This window comes from Ruditapes philippinarum, unplaced genomic scaffold, assembly GCF_026571515.1.
Source record: "Ruditapes philippinarum isolate M1 unplaced genomic scaffold, ASM2657151v2 ctg5301_1_1_1_1, whole genome shotgun sequence".
NCBI lineage: Eukaryota > Metazoa > Mollusca > Bivalvia > Venerida > Veneridae > Ruditapes > Ruditapes philippinarum.
This window is the reverse complement of record NW_026853913.1, coordinates 55,352-78,864: the sequence shown is the minus strand read 5'-3', so window position 1 is coordinate 78,864 and position 23,513 is coordinate 55,352. Positions and strand designations below refer to the sequence as shown.

Genomic DNA, 23,513 nt, shown 5'->3' with positions numbered 1-23,513 from the left:
AAAAGAATATATTTTTCGAATGCCAGCCTGGATGGCGATTCCTTTATTACTTTTGGAAATACTAAGACTTTTTTTTAAATATCATGTCGTGCAAGGACTAAAAATACAGCCGTGGTAGAGCAAAAAATGAATTCAGCGTACTCGAAATAGGTAAGTAAGCCCAACTACCTGCTTGTACTAAAAAATGCCGTTAGGATGAACATTTTCCCAAAATCAAACCAGTCTAGTTCGCTTACCAACCCTATTACAAGTAAAGAAACTGATAGCGAACAGCTTGGATCCTGATCAGACTGCGCGGATGCGCAGGCTGGTCAGGATCCATGCTGGTAGCAAACGCACTATGTTGGTATTGTCGTGACGCGGCTTATATTTTATATCATATCGAAATTGTTTCATTATCGCTTTAGCTGCATTTTATAATTAAATTTTTAACATTTGATCACATTTTTTGTTCTACATGTATCTTTATATTTATACAAAACTTGACATATTAATGAATAGTTGTGATAAAAAACCTACTTAAACTATCTTTTTTTGTAAAAATATTATGTTAAAAATTAGATTATGTTAAAATTTAGATAATCAATACTTCTCATTCTCGTTCCAATTTGTTACAATGAAAAATACATGTTGTGTTGAATTCAGTAATTGAAATGAACAATATGATCTCCTTTTTTTGTTTATTTAGCTAGTCATAATTGTATTCTTTTATTGTGATATTAGTGAGTTTTGACTGCTATTTTTTCTGTTTGTTTGTTTGTTATAACCAGTTGCATCATTTTTTTATTATATGCCTTAGTTTAATAAAAACTGAAACCGAAACTTAAATCTTGAAGATCTTATGAATACTAAAAACAAATCATATTTTAAAAAAACCTTGCTTTGTTTTGTAAAGAAATAATTACAACATGCAAATTATAAGTATAGTACTGTATCATTAGACTCCTAGAAGATTTTGTTATTATTAAGAATCTAGTCACATCTTTATTTTATTTTACGGGTACAATATACATGTAATTGTCACTCATTCTCCTTTATCCAATGTATAGTTTTATGTGTTCTCTCATTGTAATAGGGTTGATAAGCGAACAGCATAGATCCTGAACAGACTGCGCGGATGCGCAGGCTGGTCTGGATCCATGCTGGTCGCAAACGCATTACGTTGGTTTTGTCATGACGCGGCTCTATTTTGAAATTTCTCATTTTTTCTCCGTCAGAGGAAAAAATCATTTAGAAATGAATATAATAAGAAAACCTTAGAGAATATAAAACTTGAAAATGCCTGTAACATAAATACATATCTTTTTTAATTCAACCAAGAATAGCCAGGAAACTTATGTTTTTTCAAATCAATTTAAATAAAGGTTCATTATTCTCGCTAAAATGAATTGCGACAAACACTTTACACGTAGTGATCATCCAACCACCCACCCACCCATCAATGAATTGAATTTGATTAAAGACAATATGAATGTATTATGTATAATATTATATCTGCCTTCTTTAATTATTGGATTAGATGTACTGAATGTTATGATCTTATATAATTTCGTTTGATATGTCTAATTTTAATGTTTATTGAAGGCCTTTTTGGAAATAAGATTGCGCGTTAAATTATAAGTTTTTCATATACGCGTTAAATTATAAGTTTTTCATTCATAAAAGACAACAGCGAAGTTCAGGTTTAAAGAATGTATTTAGGTATATGTGTACCATGGATCACTTGAATCACATATCAAAATTACAAAGCACGTATAATTAAATTACCAGTTTCAAATGTCGTTCATCATTTACATTAGTCAACCTGCATATACAATTATAATCATTCAAATATAATATTCTCCATAAAAACCTACTTAGAGATTGTAATAATATCTCCCTTCAAGACTGGCCATTACCAGCTTGCAAAACTTAGCCTTTCCTGAGATTCAATGAGTCTTAGGCAAAGACATCATCATCATAATATATGCCATAATAGCATAAATGTTAATCAACTAATTAATCAGTACATAAACACATGTTGTAGTTTAAACACTGAAATACATCAATGAATGAACCAATGTCCAAATACTTGTATTCATTCATACAAAAAAGTATCTAAATGTTAAATGGATGGGTAGGGTGGGCACTTTCAATTTTAACCAGCATGTGATCCAAATGGTCAACTTATACAGAATGACAAATATTGTCACGGAAAAAAAAAAAGAAAATATTTTATCGCCAATGATATAAACGACCAATGAAAAAGTGTTGTCAATATAATGCATAAGTAAATTTAGACTTATGAAAAGATGTTTTGTAAAGGTCAAATCATTTTACCTTATAATTAAGTTATTTTTAGATCAAATTAAACAATATGTGTTATTTTTTGTCTTTGATGTATTGTCTTCATTTAGCTATACATTCGGTAAATAAAGAGTTTTTTTTTCTACTAAAGTTCCAATCGATTTGCCCTGATAAGAATTTTGAACAATCCATTTGGAGCATTCAAGGATTTAATATCAAAATAGAAACAAGTGGCATACATGTAGAAACAGTATCTAGTATGCCCAGACAGCATGATCTTGCAAGCTGCCATGACCCTATACTGGTGGCAGGTTTAACTCGCATACTTAGTTCATTTCACGATGATCGGCATATAGTTACTGAAATATATTACATATGAATATGACAAAGTTAATGCTCAGACGAGATTTCTTTAATGTTAAAATAGTCAATACAATCAATCAATGATATAACTGTAGGTCATGATATCTTACAAGACAGCAAACATCATGCTCTCGTTTTAAATCGTACAACTCTTGAAATCGTACTCGATTGAGAAGGAAACTATAAGCTTATCGATACACGCTCGAATTCGTTCCTGGAACCTACCAGCACTGAGCAATTATATTGTAAAGTTTCTTGGTCAAGAAAACAACGGCTTGCTCCGAACAGGGTTCGAACCCACATGGCCAGAGATCGTGAGATCACTAGTCCGACGCGTTAGCCACTCGACCATCATAATATAAAGACTTAAACTTATGTAAAAAAAAAGATGAGCGAATCTTTCATGACATTTATTATCTGCAATGACGCAAATACAAACAAAAAATGAAAATATTAGTGAATTGATATTCTAGAACATTTCAAATTATCAACAACTAGCTGCTGTTTCAATAAACATTTTCCACACTATATAACGCAAAAAGACACACATAAACAATCTTATCAATAATAATTATTAATTAAATAATGGTCACTCAAGAAACATACGTAAAATATTCATCGTTTTGCAGCTGCTTCGAATTCGAATGCAACATGAATATTTAATGTTGTCTAAGTTCTAAATCCTGAATAATGCCCTCATATAAATCGAGTGCTCGCGTGATCGCGTGCTATCTGTCGCCAACAAATACATCGCGACCATTCCATCGACTGATTCAGTATCTAGGAGCGAAAGCAATTATTCTTTAAGGACATAATTGACAGTTAATTCTAAGAATTCTCAGATGCTTGTTTTGATAGGTACTCTTTGTACATAAAAATATGATTTGATGGGCAGTTATATAAAAGGAACATATGAACAAATTTTCAATATCTTATTCAAATTCTCTTTTATTGGAAGACAGGTGGGTGCTTGTTTATTTTCTTCTCTTCAATTTTCTTTATTTTTTTCTGTATAAGTAAAGAGTTTTGTTATTCGAAATTTATTTCTTTGATTATCTTAAATATTTTGGTACATAGATATTATTACAGTGCAAGTATGAACATTTTACAAATTATATCGTTCGTTTGAAAATATACTATTAGAAATGACTTAGAACCTGATTAGGCTTTTTACCAAGGTTATTGAACTGTCTCTATATACGATGTATCTAATTCTGTTTTTCTTTCTTTCTTTCTTGGGTGATAATTTTCAAGGACATATTAAGATTAAAGTAAAATTATAGATATATCTCTGTTTTGAATGTTATTAACATCTTTCCTTATGGGTCATATTAAAATTCTAAAATCATTTATTGTTGTCATAATTGTAATATTTACACCAATCGCTAGTATTATATCAAACATTATCTTTATGATCAATTAGTCACAGCCAAAGTTATCGTTAGCAATATCGTTATCGTCATAATAATCGTTATCGCTATCAACATCGTTATCAAAATCGCTACATAAATACCGTCACAGGTATCGTTATCACAGTCGTTTCGTTAATGTTTTCATATTAACATCGTTACCGATATACCGATATAGATATCGTTGTCACATGTAGTTGTTTTCGTTATTAACATCGTTACTGCTACAGATACCGTTGTACATCTTTAACGTCATTGCCACAGTCGATTTTGTTATTAACATCGTTACCGTAACCGATATAGTAATCGTTCAAATACGTTATAAGAATAAACATGATTATTCTTTCGTGTTACAAATAGAAATATTTCATGTAGTTTTATCTTAAAGTAATTTGAGTATGTAGTCAATCGACCGATAACATACCATGCATTTTATTTCAAAGTACGGACTTTTTTTTCCAATGAATAAAACATTTGTAAATGACGTCAGACTGGGAAAGAATGTAGTCATTGCTTGTTTTCAGTTTTGATTGCCAAAGTAAATGATATTTGTATATATGTTTTCAGATTTTGAATTATGTTTTATGTTATTCTGGAAAAATAAAAGTGCTTTTATTTGACACAGCTTAATTAAAATATTTTTGTGACGCAATATCTATATGTACGGACTGAGTTTAAGTTTAAACAATTCTTCATTTTTCTCTGATTTCGCCACATGGTTGTAAATGTTTACATTTTTCTTGTAGTTTTATCTCAGTCCTAATGTTTACATTACTCTTGTAGTTTTTATCTCTGTTCGAATGTTTACATTTTTCTTGTGGCTTTACCTCATTACAAATCTTTACATTTTTCTTGTAGTTTTATCCCTGTCCGAATGTTTAGAGTTTTTCTTGTAGTTTTTTTCTCTTTCCGAATGTTTACATTTTTCTTGTAGCTTTATCTTAGTCCGAATGCTTAAATTTTTTCTTGTTGTTTTTTTTTTCTCAGTCCGAATGTTTACACTTTTCTTGTAGTTTTATCACAGTCCGAATGTTTACATTATTCTTTTAGTTTTATTTCAGTCCGAATGGTTTCAGTGTTTTCTTGTAGTTTTATCTCAGTCCGAATGTTTACATCACTTTTGTAGTTTTTATCTCTGTCCGAATGTTTGCATTTTTTCTTGTGGCTTTACCTCATTACGAATGTTTACATTTTTCTTGTAGTTTTATCTCTGTTCGAATATCTACACTTTTTTCTTCTGGCTTTATCTAAGACCGATTTTTAACATTTTTTTTCTCGTGACTTCATCTAAGTCCGAATGTTTGCATTTTTACTTGTAGTTTTATCTTAGTCCATTGTTTATATTTTTCCTTGTACATAGTTTTCTTCTCAGTCCGAATGTTTACATTTTTCTTGTAGTTTTATCTTAGTCCGAATGTTTATATTTTTTCTTGTATTTTATTTTCTCAGTCCGAATGTTTACATTTTTCTTGTAGTTTTATCTCTGTCTAAATGATTACATTTTTTTCTTGTAGTTTTGTCTCAGTCATAAATTTTACATTTTTTCTTGTGGCTTCACCTCACTACCAATTTTTTACATTTTTCTTCTATTTTTATCTCAGTCCGTAAATATTTATGCCAATCACTACACATACTCGTACATACATTAAGACGTAAAAGTTTACCTTCTATACTTTGGCATATCATTTGCCTACAATCGGCCTACATTTAATAGCCAGTCTAATGTATGTAAGCTCATAATTCTATAGACTTGTGGTCTCAGCCGATATCATGAATTAGAACCATACTAGGCTCATCGGCATGTTTTTTTGGGTGGTGCCAGTATGGAAAGTCTTGAATGTCTAAATAAATATGTAAGTCTAGCATGTCTATAAAGATATGAAAGTCTAGCATGTCTGAAGAGATATTTTAGTCCAGCATGTCTGAATAAATATGTAAGTCTAGTATGTCTATACAGATATAAAAGTCTAGCATGTCTGAATAGATATGAATGCCTAGCATGCCTTAACAAATATGAAAGTCTAACATGTCTTTATAGATTTGAAAGTGCAGCATGTCTGAATAAATGTACAAGTCTAGTATGTCTAAATATATGTGCAAGTGTAACATGCCTAAATAGATATGAGTGTCTAGCATGTCTAAATAGATACACAAGTGTAGCATGTCTAAAAACATACGAAAGTGCAGCATGTCTAAATAGATTTTAAAGTAAAGCATGCCTCAATAGATTTAAAAGTCTAGCATGCCTAAATAAGTATACAAGTCTAGTGTGTCTAAATAGATTTAAAAGTCTAGCATGTCTAAATGAATATTCAAGTCTAGCATGTCTAAATGAATATGAAGTCTAGCATGTTTAGATGAATATGTAAGTCTAGCATGTCTAAATGAATATGCAAGTCTAGCATGTCTAAATGAATATGCAAGTCTAGCATGTCTAAATGAATATGCAAGTCTAGCATGTCTAAATGAATATGCAAGTCTAGCATGTCTAAATGAATATGCAAGTCTAGCATGTCTAAATGAATATGCAAGTCTAGCATGTCTAAATGAATATGAAGTCTGGCATGTTTAGATGAATATGTAAGTCTAGCATGTCTAAATGAATATGCAAGTCTAGCATGTCTAAATGAATATGCAAGTCTAGCATTTCTAGCATGTCTAAGTAGATATATGTGAACACTGATGTTCCCACATTAGATTCTTGATACCTTTACACCAAGCCAACCCCTCTATCACTCAGAATAGTGCATACGGTGAACTACATCATTTGAAAAATATGAAAATGAAGAAATTCAAATAGAATATTTTGTCTTTATGCAGCCTTTTTATGACTCACTTATATGAAAATTTGGATTTTTTTTAATAGTCAAGACATTTTTGTAGTTTCAGATCGAGTGATTTTTATCTAATCTTATTTTCCACTGAAAATTACCTATATTGTGTTAAAATATGAATATGATGTTTGTACAGGGGTAGAACAATTGGTATTTCAGTCATTTATTATACAAACAAAATAACATGTGGACTGTGTATATATTTATAGCATTTTAATTTTCAAAATATTCTGATTTATTTTTCTTCTTAATTTTTATTTGTTTAAAAATGTTTTCTTTTATAAGCCTACGTTCCGCTGTATAAGAAAATATATATAATAATAAACTAATAATAACTGAACGATTGATTAAAGGTGTTCACAAAGGCGCCATCTTTAACAAAGTAATCGATGCCGCAAACGAGGCGGCAGTTTTCTTAGTTTGTTTTGATATCATATTACTAGTAACCAGCGACACGTTCTAGCTTGTAGAGAAGGAAACATTTTATATTTAGTATTTTGTATTATAAGTCATCATACCTTTATCCTGGGAACGTTATTTTATTGCGACCAGCACGCATCCGCGCAGTCTGATCAGGATCCATGTTGTTCGCTTACCAACTCTATTACAAGTAGAGAAACTGATAGCTAACATCATGGATCCTGATCAGACTGCGCAGGCTGGTTTGGATCAATGCTGGTCGCAAACGCATTATATGTTGGTTTTGTCATGTTGGTTTTGTCAAATTAATTCGATCTCCATTTTCTTTGATTTTATGTTTGTTTCTACGTCTTAAAGAAAATAACGATATCAGTGAAACTATCAAATAAAGATATAAAAATGTGTAGCAATTTGAACCGCCCTTGCAAATTGCGAAGTACATGTGATCTAGTATTCCATTTTATTGATACGCAAATTTGCAGACATTGCTTTAATGAAATTCTCCGGATACATGGGTCATCAAGATTTACTATTTTCTTTTCCTGGAATTATTGAGACACGGAAGGCGTTAATGACGACATAATGTATGTCATCGATTTTACCTCGTGACTTAATATTTTATCAGTGAGATATTAAACTATATAACTCACTGTAGTCCATTGTATGTGAAAAAAGTTCTATTAATTTGTAAAAAAGTAACAACATAAAACAGGGCATTTTTTGTATTTTTGTTTTGTTTTAAAGGTAAAGACATATTTCATTAAATTTTGTCTTTTATTAACATAGACAAAGAAGGAAAATCTAAGCTAGTGAATAGAATTTTCTTAATCTTTGCATGAGTAAAAAAGAAACTTGTGGAAATAATTGATATTTACAATTCGACCTAATAGTTATCGCTTCTAAAAATGTTTTTTGCTCGTTTAAAGCCATTTTCGAGAGAGGATTACTCAAAGATTAATAAGGCAAGGAACATCTGATCAAATTTCAAATTCTTGTTTGGTACTTTATTTCCTGTCATGGTGCAGAATTTGCTGAACTTCTATACACAAATTCATATTCCATGGTTGTTTTTGTGGTATGATCGACACTGTCCTCAAGTTATGCCCCTTTTTGAAGAAAATTACAGTTAAAAGGTTTACTTATTGAAACATAGCAAAATGAATGTTGGATAGATTGTTTTGAAACTGTCATACTGACTAAAAACTAAATAACATAGAATAATTTGGAAAGGAATAATTCAGGTATCGGTCAATCTGATTCTGAATTATCTGCTCTTGACAATGACTAATAAGACCAAATTCTCAGTTTCCAGTATCTGAAGGGTGGTTAACCCCAATAATTTTCATAAATTGGTTTCAATTATAATTCTCTATGATAATGCAAAGTTTAAGAATCTTCTGCTCAATACTTTGAATATTTCCTTTTTTGCCTTTGTGAAAAATGAAGAAATTATTTTTGTACGGGATGGCTTTTGTCCGGGAGGGCTTTTGTCCGTTTCCCAGAAATTATACTTAGTCGTCTTTAGCATGATAAGTAATTCTAACACTAATTTCCTAACTTTTCAATATTCTGTTACTTAGTTTTTTGGCTGTAGATTTTATATTAAGATAAATTTGTTTGCTTTTTTTTATTATTTAAAACAAATAAGATTATAGCCCAATCCAAAAGGTTTTCAGGAAGATATTAAGGTTTTGTCATTTCTATGTGAGTAGATTCCACTACTTAATATACAATTCCTGCCCTTGTACTTTTTATTTATCTCCGTCATAAATTATTCAGACATACACTCTGTGACAGACTGTTTGCACTCTGTGAACTCTCAGATGACAAAGTCTTCACTCTTTTGAACATGTAACATATGATTAATGAGTGAAAAAAAAACACCTAAAGACCTATACAACCTATACAACGTGAAGTACTTGTATTTTCAATGCTTCACTTTTACTACCTTATTCTTACCCATTACATCCTGGGAAAATCATCTGCTAAAATGTCGTCTGCTTCGTTTTTGAAAAATAAAAAGTAGGAGGGGTAACAAACAGCTTTGTACCTGACATAACGCTGCTCAGTGTAGTCTAAGACATCTGGCCTGATTCCAAAGTGTTTACAACTACCTCGCTCTCAGCAGGTTAAGGGGCTAGTCGAAGCGCTGAAACATGCCGATATACATTATTTTACTCGCCACCAGTGCCAATATTGGCAAGTCTATTGGCGAGTCCCCCAGAAGAGTATTAATCGTTTTAGATGCCAGAAGCTTAGTTCTTTAGCTCATACACGAAACCTAGATTTAATGTCTCATCCGAAAGACTGATTAGTAATTTTAGTTGACCAGCCCGAGAATCAACCCACAATGTCAATATTACAAGTCACACGTGCTATGCGGGCTGACGTATTATCGTGCCGTCGGGTAGAAATCTTCGTATCACCGTCCTATGTGTGTCGTGTCGTCGTGTCTTAGCCACAAAAGACACGATAATTAGCCAATTTATCGTGCCGTCGTGTCGTCGCCCTGAAAGTCGAAGACACGATAAATTGGCCAATTATCGTGTCCTCGCCTCAATACTCTAATGAGTAATGCCTGATCACATTTATAATTTTATATACATGTAGATCTACTTAAAAAGTTTAAATACTTAAAAAGTTAAGTATGTGAGAAGTTAGCAGTTAACAGTGAGCTAAGCAAAAAGGCATTACGATTTATATAGGCTGGGTAAGCAATCTAGCAGGCCATTACTAAATAAAGTGTAAAAATGCTCTGCTGGTATGCTCAGCTGGCTAGGCAATCTAGCGGGGCGTTCTAAAATATAGCGTAAAAATGCTCTGCTGGTATGCTCAGCTGGCAGGGCATTCCTAAATATAGTGTTAAAAATACTCTGCTGTTATACTCAGCTGGCTAAGCAATCTAGCGGGGCATTCCAAAATATAGTGAAAAAAGCTCTGCTGTAATGCTCAGCTGGCTAAGCAATCTAGCGGGGCATTCCAAAATATAGTGTAAAAATGCTCTGCTGTTATGCTCAGCTGGCTAAGCAATCTAGCGGGGCATTCCAAAATATAGTGTAAAAATGCTCTGCTGTTATGCTCAGCTGGCTAAGCAATCTAGCGGGGCATTCCAAAATATAGTGTAAACATGATCTGCTGGTATGCTCAGCTGGCTAGGCAATCTAGAAGGGCATTCCTAAAAATAGTGTTAAAAATGCTCAGCTGGCTAGGCAATCCAGCAAAGCATTCTGAAAATTAGTGTAAAAATGTTCTGCCGGAATGCTGAGCTGTCTAGGCAAACTAGCGGGGCATTCCAAAATATAGTGTAAAAATGCTCTGCTGGCTAAGCAATCTAGCGGGACATTCCAAAATAAAGTGTAAAAATGCTCTGCTGAATTGCTCAGCTGGCTAGGCAATCTAGAAGGGCATTCCTAAATATAGTGTTAAAAATGCTCAGCTGGCTAGGCAATCCAGCAGAGCATTCCTAAATATAGTGTAAAAATGCTCTGTTTGCAAGCTCAGCTGGCTAAGCAATCTAGCAGAGCGTTCCAAAATATAGTGCGAAAAATGCTCTGCTGGTATGCTCAGCTAGCTAAGCAATCTAGCAGGGCATTCCTAAATATAGTGTTAAAAATGCTCAGCTGGCTAGGCAATCCAGCAAATCATTCTGAAAATTAGTGTAAAAATGTTCTGCCGGAATGCTGAGCTGTCTAGGCAAACTAGCAGGGCATTCTTAAATAAAGTATAAATTTCGTTGGTCTGCAACTGATTATTTGGCACTTGTAGTCTTTCTGAAAAATTTAGTGCCAATGCAGATAATGACATTTTTGACTTCTACGGGACCCTCAAGTGTCTATTTCTTTGGTCTCCGACTGATTCTGGGACGATCGCAGACTTTCAGGAATTTTTGTTGTTAATGCAGATAATGACATTTGTGAATGTTTAGGACCATCCAGAGTCCATTTCGTTGGTCTGCGAATGTTTCTGGAACACTCGCAGACTTTCAGAAATTTTCGATGCAAATGGAGATAATGACATTTTTACTTCAAAAGGACCCTCCTGAGTCTATTTCGTTGGTCTGCGACTGATTCTGAGTCACTCGCAGACTTTCAGGAATTTTGGTGTCAATGCAGAAAATGATATTTCTGACTTATTGGGACCTTTCTGAATCCATTTTTTTGGTCTGCGACTGATTCTGAGGCACTCACAGACTTTCAGGAATTTTTGATATCAAAGCAGGTAATGACATTTTTTATATAGGGACCATCCAGGGTCCATTTTTTGGTCTGCGACTTAATCTTGGACAGTCACAGACTTTCAGGAATTGTTGGTGCCAATAGAGATAATTACAATTTATGACATTTTTGACCATCCAGAGTCTATTTCGTTGGTCTGCGAGTGATTATTGGGCACTTGCAGACTTTCAGGAATTTTTGGTGCTAATGCAGATAATGACATTTTAGGGTAAAAATGCTCTGCTTATGACTAAAGGTCCTTAAAAGTAAAAAAGTCATGATCTGCAATGGCACTAAACATCCTGAAAGTCTGCGAGTCTAAAAGAATCAGTCGCAGACCCAAGAAATGTACTCTGGCGGTTCCCTAAAAGTCAGAAATGTCATTATCTCCATTGGCATCAAAATTCCTGAAAGTCTGCAAGTGTCCCAAAATCGGTCGCAGACCAGCGAAATGAACTCTGGTGGGTCGATAGAAGTCAAAAATGTCATTATCTCCATTGGAACCAGAGATTCCTGAAAGTCTGCGAATGTCCCAGAATCAGTCGCAGACCATAAAAATGGACTCTGGCGGGTCCCTAGAAGAAAAAATTGCCATCATCTCTATTGTCACCAAATTTTCCTGAAAGTCTGCGAGTGTCCAACAATACGCTGCAGGCCAATAAAATGGACTCTTAAAGGTCCCTAGAAGTCAAAAATGTGATTATTTCCATTGGCACCAACCATTCCTGAAAGTCTGCGAGTGTCCAAGAATCAGTCGCAGACGACCAAAATGGACTCTTGAGGGTCCCTAGAAGTCTAAATTGTCAATATCAGCATTGGCACCAAAATTCCTGAAAGTCTGCGAGTGTCCTTCAAAAAGTCGCAGGACAATGAAATAGTCTCTGAAAGGTCATTAGAAGTCAAAAATATCATTATTTCTATTGGCACCGAAAATTCCTGAAAGTCTGCGAGTGCCTCAGAATTGCCTAGAAGTCGAAAATGTCAATAAAACTTTGGCAACAATAAATCCTGGAACTCAGAATCAGTCTGCCAACTGAGCATTCCACCAGAGCATTTTTTTTAACTATATATCGGAATGCCCTGCTAGATTGCCTAGCCAGCTTAGCATTCCCCCAGAGCATTTTTACACCATATTTAGTAATGCCCTGCTAGATTGCCTAGCCAGCTGAGCATTCCACCAGAGCATTTTTCACTATATTACGGAATGCTCTGCTATAGTGCCTAGCCAGCTGAGCATTCCAGCAGAGCATTTTTACACTATATCTAGCAATGCTCTGCTAGATTGCCTAGCCAGCTGAGCATTCCACCAGAGCATTTTTTCACTATATTAAGGAATGCTCTGCTATATTGCCTAGCCAGCTGAGCATTCCTGCAGAGCATTCAAACACTTTATTTAGTAATGCCCTGCTAGATTGCCTAGCCAGCTTAGCATTCCAGCAGAACATTTTTACACTATATTTCGTAATGCTCTGCTAGATTGCCTAGCAGCTTAGCATTCCACCAGAGCATTTTTACACTATATTTAGTAATGCCCTGCTAGATTGTCTAGCCAGGTTAGCATTCCAGAAAAGCATTTGTTCACTATATTTAGGAATGCTCTGCTAGATTGCCTAGCCAGCTTAGCATTCCAGCAGAGCATTTTTATACTGTATTTAGTAATGTCCTGCAAGATTGCCTAGCCAGCTTAGCATTCCAGAATAGCATTTGTACACTATATTTAGTAATGCTCTGCTAGATTGCCTAGCCAGCTTAGCATTCCAGCAGAGCATTTTTACACTATATTTAGGAATGCCCTGCTAGATTGCCTAGCCAGCTTAGCATTCCAGCAGAGCATTTTTACACTATATTTAGTAATGCCCTGCTAGATTGCCTAGCCAGCTTAGCATTCCAGCAGAGCATTTTTATACTGTATTTAGTAATGTCCTACTAAATTGCCTAGCCAGCTTAGCATTCCAGAATAGCATTTGTACACTATATTTAGTAATGCTCTGCTAGATTGCCTAGCCAGCTTAGCATTCCAGCAGAGCATTTTTACACTATATTTAGTAATGCCCTGCTAGATTGCCTAGCCAGCTTAGCATTCCAGAATAGCATTTGTACACTATATTTAGTAATGTCCTGCTAGATTGCCTAGCCAGCTTAGCATTCCAGTAGAGCATTTTTACACTATATTTAGTAATGCCCTGCTAGATTGCCTAGCCAGCTTAGCATTCCAGCAGAGCATTTTCTCACTATATTTAGTAATGCCCTGCTAGATTGCCTAGCCAGCTTAGCATTCCAGCAGAGCATTTTTACACTATATTTAGTAATGCCCTGCTAGATTGCCTAGCCAGCTTAGCATTCCAGCAGAGCATTTTCTCACTATATTTAGTAATGCCCTGCTAGATTGCCTAGCCAGCTTAGCTAGCAAGCTGAGCATTCCAGCAGAGCATTTTAACACTATATTTAGTAATGCACTGCTAGACTGCCTAGCCAGCTGAGCGTTCCAGCAGAGCATTTTTTCACTAAAGCTAGGAATGCTCTGCTAGATTGCCAAGACAGCTGAGTATTGCAGCAGAGCATTTTTACACTATATTTAGGAATGCCCTGCTAGATGCCCAAAACAGCTGAGCATTACAGCAGATCATTACCATCCCTATATCTATATCTCACTGTTAACTTCTCACATACAAAAGTTAAAGGAACTATGTTGTTAAATAAATAAATAAATAAATCGAAAAGATAGATCATGACATGTTTTACACATACATGTATCTAATAAAGATTTTCTCTCTCTTTTGTAATACAATGTATTATAATTTGATATACATGTATATTTAATGTTGATGTTGTTGTTGTAACAGATATCCCGATGGTGATATCGTACATGACAGGGATGGACGCGACTCCCAAAAGAAAAACCAAAACCCACTGGTTTTGCTACAACAGTGCATATTACAAAGTGTAAGTATCTGTTAATTTTTTTACAGAATTTCATTTAGTTCGATTGTGTTTGAAGCTATAAGCTTATGCCATAGACGCACCCTCGAACCCCGAATCCGTTTCTGGAGCAAACGGCTTGCCTGACTGTACCCAAGCGGCTAGATATCCTTAGATTACTTGTCCGACATGTTGACCACGATGTAATTATTTTAAATGATTTACTTATCAGTGAAACGTATAAGTCATATTTCACTGCTTGAAACTGAAGGAAAAAATTTAATCTGGTCCCTGTTCTACACATAAAAGGATATAGTAGTTGATAAAACAATGAATTTTCATGTCTGACCTCATTCAGTGCTTTTTTTAATGTTAAAGGTAATGTGGGATACGTTTTTTAAATGCAAAAGCTACATATAGAGTACAACGTAAGACAAATAGAAAATATATTTGTTTTTGAGTAAATTATACATTACATTACCTCTCTTCGCATTGAGACTTACGCTTTGTGCTGATGTGAAAATAAAAAATCTGATTAAAGTTCAGACCTACTTACATGTATATCTGCCATGTAATGCATAGCGAAATTTATGAGCCGATTTGAATCAAATTGAAAAGTTTTTAATACTAAATTTATAATCTACAATAATTTATGTATTAAAACAAAGATTTAATGAAACTTTTTGGAAAAAATGATAATAAATAAATAAATATATAATATACGTTCGCGCAGGTAAATAATCATGTCTTATTTTGAGTTTTCTCAGTTTACTTCGTTATAATTTATTTAAATTCCGCAGCCTGTAACATATCAAGAATTATCTTGTACACGCAAGCACGTTGAATATTTTGTTCGGGTAAAATTTACACGTGTTTGCTTTATGTGAACCAGGCGCTACATATCAACATTAACCTACACCTGTACGTACACAGTGATTTATTCATTCTTAGACAGAAAATACGGAACATGATTTTTAAACAGGATTTACGGATTTATTTTATTCTTCCTATGTTAAAGAGTGAGGTAAACAGATACTTTATATGATAAGGTGATCTAGTAAATGATTAAAAGCATGCATAAAGTAGCGATTTGATACCAGAAATAAAACGGGAATGCCAGATATATATTTTTATATGTGTACACTGTTATTTCATATCCATAACTGCTCAAAATTATTAACAACAACAACAACAACAACTTACAGTGAAATTTGTTTCAATGTCAAAACAAGACAAACAATAACATCAATATTAACAACAACAACAACAACAACAACAACAACAACAACATAACAACAACAACAACAAGAACATTCTCATCATCATCATCAACAACAACAAATAAACAAACAAACAAAAACAACAACAACATCATTATTATCATCATCAACAACAACAACAACAAAAATTGAGATACATATATATTTAATCTTAAAATCTCCATATGTAGGAACAGATCTGGTGATGAACAGGACGAAGTTGAAGAGAAAAAGACACGGGAATATATGGCAAAATACATGGCTAACTATAGAGCCCACCGGAAGGGCATGTCACCGGACGAGGTGGCTGACTACTATACTAACTGGGCTGAAAATAAAAAATACGAACAGGTAGATAAAACATTCACAATTATCATGTTTTAGTACATTGCACCTTTCAAAGATGTATTGGATTAAGACCAAATTTTAATACCTTTTTTTACATTCAAAACCAGTATTTATACCATTTCACAATGACAATATTTTACACATATAGTTCCGATAATTCTTTTTCAGGATTTAAACCCGGGAACATATAACGGACCAACTATCATTGCAGACGAAATGGCAAATTGTTTTCCTGAAAACAGAGATAAAATTAAAGTTATGGACATTGCTTGTGGAACTGGCCGTGTCGGAGAAGAGGTAACTTATAGCCATTTTTATGACAATTACTGTTGTTTATTTTTCTAGTTCTCCTTTACACCGACTTGAACACTTGTCTCTTGCCATATCACGGAAGTCGATACACCAAACTTGTTTTCCTGGATCAAAATGTAAGTGATTGATAATTAATCCAAAAGGAATTTCTAAATCAGCGGTGAGAGACAAATGACCATTTTACCAAATGTCCACGATCAATTATCACGGACCAATCACCATTAAAGTGGCGCCATGGCCGAGTGGTTAACGCGTCGGACTAGTAATCTAATGATCGCTAGCCGCATGGGTTTAAACCCCGTCAGGGGCAAGTCGTTGTTTCCTTGAGCAATAAACTTTACACTCATTGCTCAGTACTGGCTGGTTCAGGAACGGATTCGAAAGTGTGTCTATAAGCTTATAGCTTCCTACACGATAGAACTAAAATAAATTCTGTATACTAGTAAACCAATTATCACGGAGAAATTACGCCCCGCCGGAGAATCGAGACAGCGAGCCTTGAAGTACAAATTCGACATTCTCCTTATTGAACTAAGCGGACGGACTACAGTAACAGTCAGCTTCTGGTGACTGTTGGAACGCCTGGATCATCAATCGCATCCTCTCGGGCCTTTCCGTCAAACTTGAGATAACAATAATAGCTGAGATGTACCGATTGATGTAGCATTAAATGGCGCCAATTTTTGCAGTATAAATGAAAACATGTAAAGTCGGCTGTTTTAGGTTGCTTAATTTAGTTTTACTTAAGTTTAGTTTTAGTGAATTTTTCTCTTGAAAGTTGTCATATACACCAGAAAAGTATTCACTTTCATAAGCCTTGAATTGTTAAAATCTAGAATGCATATATTTGTATTTGCAATTATGGCCACATAAAAGGTATTTCACAATATTCGTTGTATATTTTCTCACAGTTTCATGCAATTGTTGACAATTTGAAATATATTTCCTCTGTAATCATATAACACTAATTTAAAGCTCTGACTTGAAAATGTATCGTAAGTCCAGTTTAAAGTGAAGACAAATAAAAAGGCACACCTATCTTACTTAGTTCACTAACCATAAATCTGCCGGTACCCAAAGTGAGCAGAATTTGCTGCCAGTATTGAGCCGGGACCAGTCTGTATAACTAATACTATAGAGGTATATTGAAAATTGTCTAATATCGTTATAATGTTGTTGCTGTAGATACTAAATGTTGAAATTGACTTTTATTCTTGCCATTTCCAGTTAGCTGCATTTGGCTTTAAAAATATCGACGGGCTGGATCCATCAGAAGGGATGTTGAAACAGTGCAGAAAGAAAGACATCTACAAGAAACTTTTTCGAGAATTTTGCTGTGATAAAATGCTTCCCATTGATAACGGTATGTTTTATTTATTCTCACAGTGTAAGACTAATGAAAATTTCATCTGGCATGGGGGTGCCATATGAGTCGCATGCTCCAATTTATTTATTCTCACAGTTTAAGACCTAATGGAAATTTCATCTGACATGGAGGGTTCCAGATAAGTCGCATACTCCAAAATGAGGAAATTTCCTGCGCATTTTATAAATGATGTCCAGTTATTGACCTGAGACCGTTTAACAGTGACATTAACCTTGAACCTACACAGCCCAAAAGCAAACCCAAGTTAGACCTTCACATAAGCTTGCTATATACTAAGATTTACTAAGATAAATCAATATGAACTTAAGTTATTGAACCGAAATCATCTTGTTTGACCAACGTCCCCACCCCCTGCTGCCCCGCCCGCTTTACACCAATCATCTATTAACTTAGAAACCTCTTAACAAGTTAGGGCTTAATTTTTCACTGCTGAAAACTAGGAACGCTTATTGCATATTGCACTGGTTTTATACAGTATATGAGCCCCGTCATGACAAAACCAACATAATGGGTTTTTGACCAGCATGGATTCAGACCAGCCTGCGCATCCGTGCAGTCTGATCAGGATCCATGCTGTTCGCTTACGAACCCTATTACAATTAGAGAAACTGATAGCCAATAGAATGGATCCTGATCAGACTGCGCGGATGCGCAGGCTGGTCTGGATCCATGCTGGTCGCAAACCCATTATGTTGGTTTTGTCGTGACACGGCTCAATTATTTGTTTCAGGTGTATATGATAGTCTGGTAGTAGCTGGTGGTATGGGGGAGAGTCATATTCCTTGTACCGGAATACTAGAAATGATCCGAATAGTAAAACCAGGTAAATAATATGTGTTTATTTGTTTGTTTGATTGGGATTTACGTCACACCGACATGGCGACGTTCAAGCTTTACTGGTGGAGGAAGACGTCGGGTGCCTTGTCGTGCAGAACGAACAACTGAGTAGAACCACCGGCGTTCCGTAATAAGCAAGCTGGATAGCTACCTACATGGAAGTATCCACAACGGTGAGGGGCAAGTGGACAACGACCTTTACCACTCGGCCACGGACGTCACAGGTGAATGTTAAAATATTATGTATATAAATGGTCTAAATATGTTTGAGAAAGACCAGAGAATAGACACGTTTGATGAATACGTGAGTAAACGTTCAAATTAGTTCCAAAGGTTTGCTGATACTTCTCATACTAGTTAGATATAATATAGCAAGACAATTATCACCAGCTTGTTTGATCGAAAAAGACGAAAAATCTTTCGTTTGTTAAACATACTATAAAATTCTTTTTTTATCTACTTGCATGCATTTTTTTCCAGCTCTGCATTTTTTCTAATTTACAGCCAAATTTTGAAGACGTCATAAATGAAGACATATAGGCAGAATAGAAACTGTACATTAGAACTTTGCATGCTCTTACAATTTGAGAATACACTTCCTAACAGTTTTCATTAGATAATTATAAAAGCATAATTAAAACTTATTTATAGACCTCATCTTAACTTTCCATTATTTTATAAAAGGATAACAGAAACATAATAAGCGAAGATAAAGTAGGGGTCGAGCAATTTGTTATGGAGTTATCTGCCCTTGAATTTGGATATTTTGTACTTATTTCAAGGTCATGATTATAACATTGCCTGCTATTTCCCCTGTTTTTCATGTAGCTGACTTCCAAAGTTCAATAATTTATAGTATCGTTTGCTTTCTTTACCGAAGTAGATTTTTTTTTAACATAAAGACTTTTTTCAGTCTTACAACTAATTTAAGGTTATCTGTCCTTGAAATGACATAAAAATAGGCGCAAAATGGTAGATAAAACTGTTGGAACTATCATAATTGTAGCAAACGTCCGTAATCGAAAGAATGGAGATAGGGTATTACCGATCTCGTGTTCTCAAGTTATCTGCCCTTGAATTTGGATTCTGCCTATATGTCTATATGAAAATGTAGCGAACGACTTAAAAGTAATCGTTTCTTGTACTTGATACAGTCAAGGTCATTAGTGTGATGTTGTTTGTCTGCGACGTAATTCGTGTTTGGAAAATATTGATGAAATTGACACTGGAAATGAACAACATGTGGACGTTATCAATAACGAGCAATTAACCAATTTTCTAAAACACCTGCCTAACGTAATTGTTGAATAATTGGAAAAGATTCATTCACTGAAAAAATTGATTATTAATTAGACCCTAGACAACTCGCGCACTCTTGTTTTAAAGGCAGTTTGCGAAATACTTCTTTAGGTACGTTGAGCAATATGTTGAATTAAAGATAGACATTATATACTTATTAATTTTTTATTTCCATTATTTTTTAAAAAAGTAAACAGTAAATGACAATATTGAAATAAAGAGAAGTTTCATGTAAGGTTAGGGAGGTGTTTTATATATCACTGCGTGAACCAACATTTTGTGTGCACTATGGCGACCTTACAGATTTACTGGCGGAGAACAAGACCCAAAGTGTCCAGTGTATTCTATGGAACGCCATAGATGGCGTTCCATAGTATTCCCTCGTATTTCAGTAACGAGCGGGCGGTCACCCGAGTAAAACCACTGATCTTTTGCCCGATTAGCTATATAACATGAAAGAATCCAAACTACCTGCCGGGATTCGAACCCACAGCGGTGCGGGGGATATTTCAAGTTTAGCTAACGACGGACACCCTTGTTGTTCAAAATATACGGCACAAACTATTTAAAGTCACCGAAACGTAATCAGGTTAAAAGATGTGACCAGTGAATATATAGACGAGTACCTTTAACAGAATATAATTGCAGGGGTAATTTGATATCGAATTAAATGCGTTGGTGATGCCATCGGTAACGGGGTTTTGTGATTTATTGTTGTTTTAGGTAAGGTGTTTTTCTACTACAGGATTTTATGTTGACAACATCTTTAAAAAAAGAACGCCATAACTGTTTAGATGTGACCTTCTCTTAACAAAATGTATGCGTAGTTGAATAATTTTGCGTTGTAGAAATGGAAACATTAGAGGTCTGCTAAAAACATCACAAATGCAAATAGTAACGTCGCAGTTTGAGCCTGTTTATGGTAATTCTTGCAGCCGTGATATACTGATAAATGTTCTTGTATTTTTGTTTTGTCTATATACCACCATGATATTTAAAGTCAATATATCTGCCTCACAATCCAGATATTTTTGACTTTTGAAACTTGTATCTACGAGTAAAATAACGAAAGAATTTTATAATCAATGAAGCCAACTTAAAAGTGATAGCCACATTCTAATTTACTTTACCTCCTGAGCTTAGCTCAATATGGCGAGCGTTGGATTTATAATTCAGGGGTCTCTGGCGAGATGAAATTTCTTAAAGACAATTGATCTTTGACATTGAGTGCAATGGTCATTTATCTCTCATTGAGTGCAATGGTCATTTATCTCTCATTGAGTGCAATGGTCATTTATCTCTCATTGAGTGCAATGGTCATTTATCTCTCACCGCTAATCCAGAAATTGTTGTCACTTGCGGTGAAATTATTATTTACTGGTTAGTTATCCAGGAAAGCCGGTTATGTAGCCTTGCCTATGTTGCTTATAGCATAGCATAGCATTTAACGCGAACTTTCTCTCGGAATACTAAACTATAGATAGCTTCATTCCTGAACTAGACAAGTAGTTCTTTTAAGCTGCTGAACTATCCTGATTTCCCTTAACCTTTGCAATTATACGTTGAATTCTTTTAACCTTCTTAACTAGACGCGGATTTGATTCAACGCATTGAACTATACATTTATTTACTTCAACTTAAGGATTTTTTTCCACCTGCTGAACTATGAATAAATTCCTTTCGACTTAGTGGACTATAAGCAGACCCAAATTGATGCACAATAGATATACGACGATGCAGACGAGTCTTGAAAGACAGCAACATTCAGCTGACTGTGTAGACAGGCAAACGAGTAGAAGAAGAAGAACTTTATACCAGATGGACTATAAACATATTCCTTCTTTTCGACTGTATAAATAGAATTTCTCATATAAAGTGACCCCCCATCTTATGAATGTGTCTATCAGATTTCTCGTTCTACTTTCAGGCGGATTGATTTTAATAGTGATGCGGAAAGAATATTTGAAATATGTAGGCGAGTATGTGGACAAACTTGAACCTTTCTTCGATAAACTGGTACATGAAAACAAGATTGAAATGCTTGACAGAAGGGAGGTAACTAACTACTCCTTCGACAGAGATGGCGTGCTTTTTAAATTCAAAGTGATCAAGAATGATATATAAACGTTTTGTTATATAAGCGTGGCGCTATATTAAATATTGACCTTTTTCCTAATGGAACTCACTGTATAGGCATACTTGTATATACAATTGTTTTGTGAAAATGTCGAAAATTGCATCATGAAGGTGTGTTATGACTTTATCTAAAGCCTCGGTCTCACTTACTCCCGGCAGAGCCCAGGACCATCCCGGTAAGTTACCGGGATGATCCGGGACGATCCGGGATGAAATTATTGTTGCGGTCACACTTACCCCGGCAGCACTACGGTAGTTCCCTACTAACCACCCAGGATGCGCTCCGGATCATCCAGGCAGAGCCCAGGTGAAGCTACGGTTCATGCCGGTGCTTCCCCGGTCGTTCCCGGATGACGCCGGAAGAGCCCCGGTTGACCCAGGCAGAGCCCCGGTCGATCCGGGCAGAGTCCCGGCAGAGCCCAGGACGATCCAGGCAGAGCCCCGGTAGAACCCCGGTGGATTGAAAACGCCCGAAAATGATAACATTGATACATAATTTTTATTTAATAATCCGGATCTATTGTTCCAGAATAGTAATTCATGATGATTTTCTGAAAAATCCTTATGCCATACTGGATAGAAGGGAAATGGGAAGGCTTTTAATACAAACAAGTGCAATCATCGCAAATTGTCGTTATTCTTTTGAAAAGATCCGGGCTTTGCCGGGGCTCTACCGGGATCAACCGTAGCTCTACCTTTATCCTCCGGGGCTCTGCCTGTAGTTATCGGGGCTCTGCCGGCATATACCGGGGCTCTACCGTAGCTCTACCGTAGCTCTACCGGCTATATCATACCCCGGATCATCCCCGGTTTGTGCCGGCAGAGCTACGGTGCTTTCCAGGTATAACCCCGTTCGTTCCCGGCAGAGCTAAGGATGAAGCCGGCAAAGCTATACCTTCCCGGATCATCCCGGACCACCCCGGTGATATTAAATATTTTATTCCATCCGGGGTCGAATGCCGGATGTTCCCGGATCATCCCGGATCATCCAGGACGTTGCCGGCAGAGTTACGGATGTACCCCGGTTGTTCCCGGTCGTACCCCGGTCGTTCCCGGATCACCCCGGACGTCTACCGGGGCTCTGCCGGGGCTCTGCCGGGATGTAAGTGAGACTGTAGCTTTAGTTTTGTTTACTAATGTAATCTTAAAGCTGCATGCATACAGATTGGCCAAACTGTTTCAAGAATATCAGACTTAAAAAAATGTACTAAGATTTTAAGAAAAGTAAAAAGATACAATATTCAAGTAATAATTAACATGTTATGTGCGATTAAAGACTGATTAAGCATACTTTATCACCATATTTGCACTGTGTGATTAACGCAGTAAGGTCTATTTTTGTGCATATTTTGACCTCTAATTTTTGTGCATATTTTGACCTCTACTTTTGTAATTTACGTGGATTGTGTCATTTGCAATGTTCACTTCACAATATATTACTTTATATACATTTTATTTTTTACGAAAATTAGCATAATGCTTTTACCATT

At 35.3% G+C, this 23,513-nt stretch overlaps 1 protein-coding gene across 1 annotated transcript; it reads left to right on the top strand.

Moving 5' to 3' along the window:
* Window positions 1-3,381: 3,381 nt before the first annotated feature.
* Window positions 3,382-22,526, top strand: LOC132738345 (uncharacterized). Its single transcript, XM_060725829.1, has 7 exons — window positions 3,382-3,611; window positions 14,370-14,469; window positions 15,896-16,055; window positions 16,221-16,349; window positions 17,592-17,727; window positions 18,482-18,574; window positions 21,815-22,526. Exons 2-7 carry the CDS (start codon window positions 14,378-14,380, stop codon window positions 22,009-22,011), a joined length of 807 nt encoding a protein of 268 aa, XP_060581812.1. The 5' UTR covers window positions 3,382-3,611; window positions 14,370-14,377; the 3' UTR covers window positions 22,012-22,526.
* Window positions 22,527-23,513: the final 987 nt, after the last annotated feature.

What these genes read in the sequence shown, in the direction of transcription:
- LOC132738345 (XM_060725829.1), top strand. Translation starts at nt 14,378, where the DNA reads ATGGTGATATCGTACATGACAGGGATGGACGCGACTCCCAAAAGAAAA. An exon ending in AACAGTGCATATTACAAAGT is followed by an intron (nt 14,470 to 15,895) that starts GTAAGTATCTGT and finishes CTCCATATGTAG; the next exon opens with GAACAGATCTGGTGATGAAC. An exon ending in GATCCGAATAGTAAAACCAG is followed by an intron (nt 18,575 to 21,814) that starts GTAAATAATATG and finishes TTCTACTTTCAG; the next exon opens with GCGGATTGATTTTAATAGTG.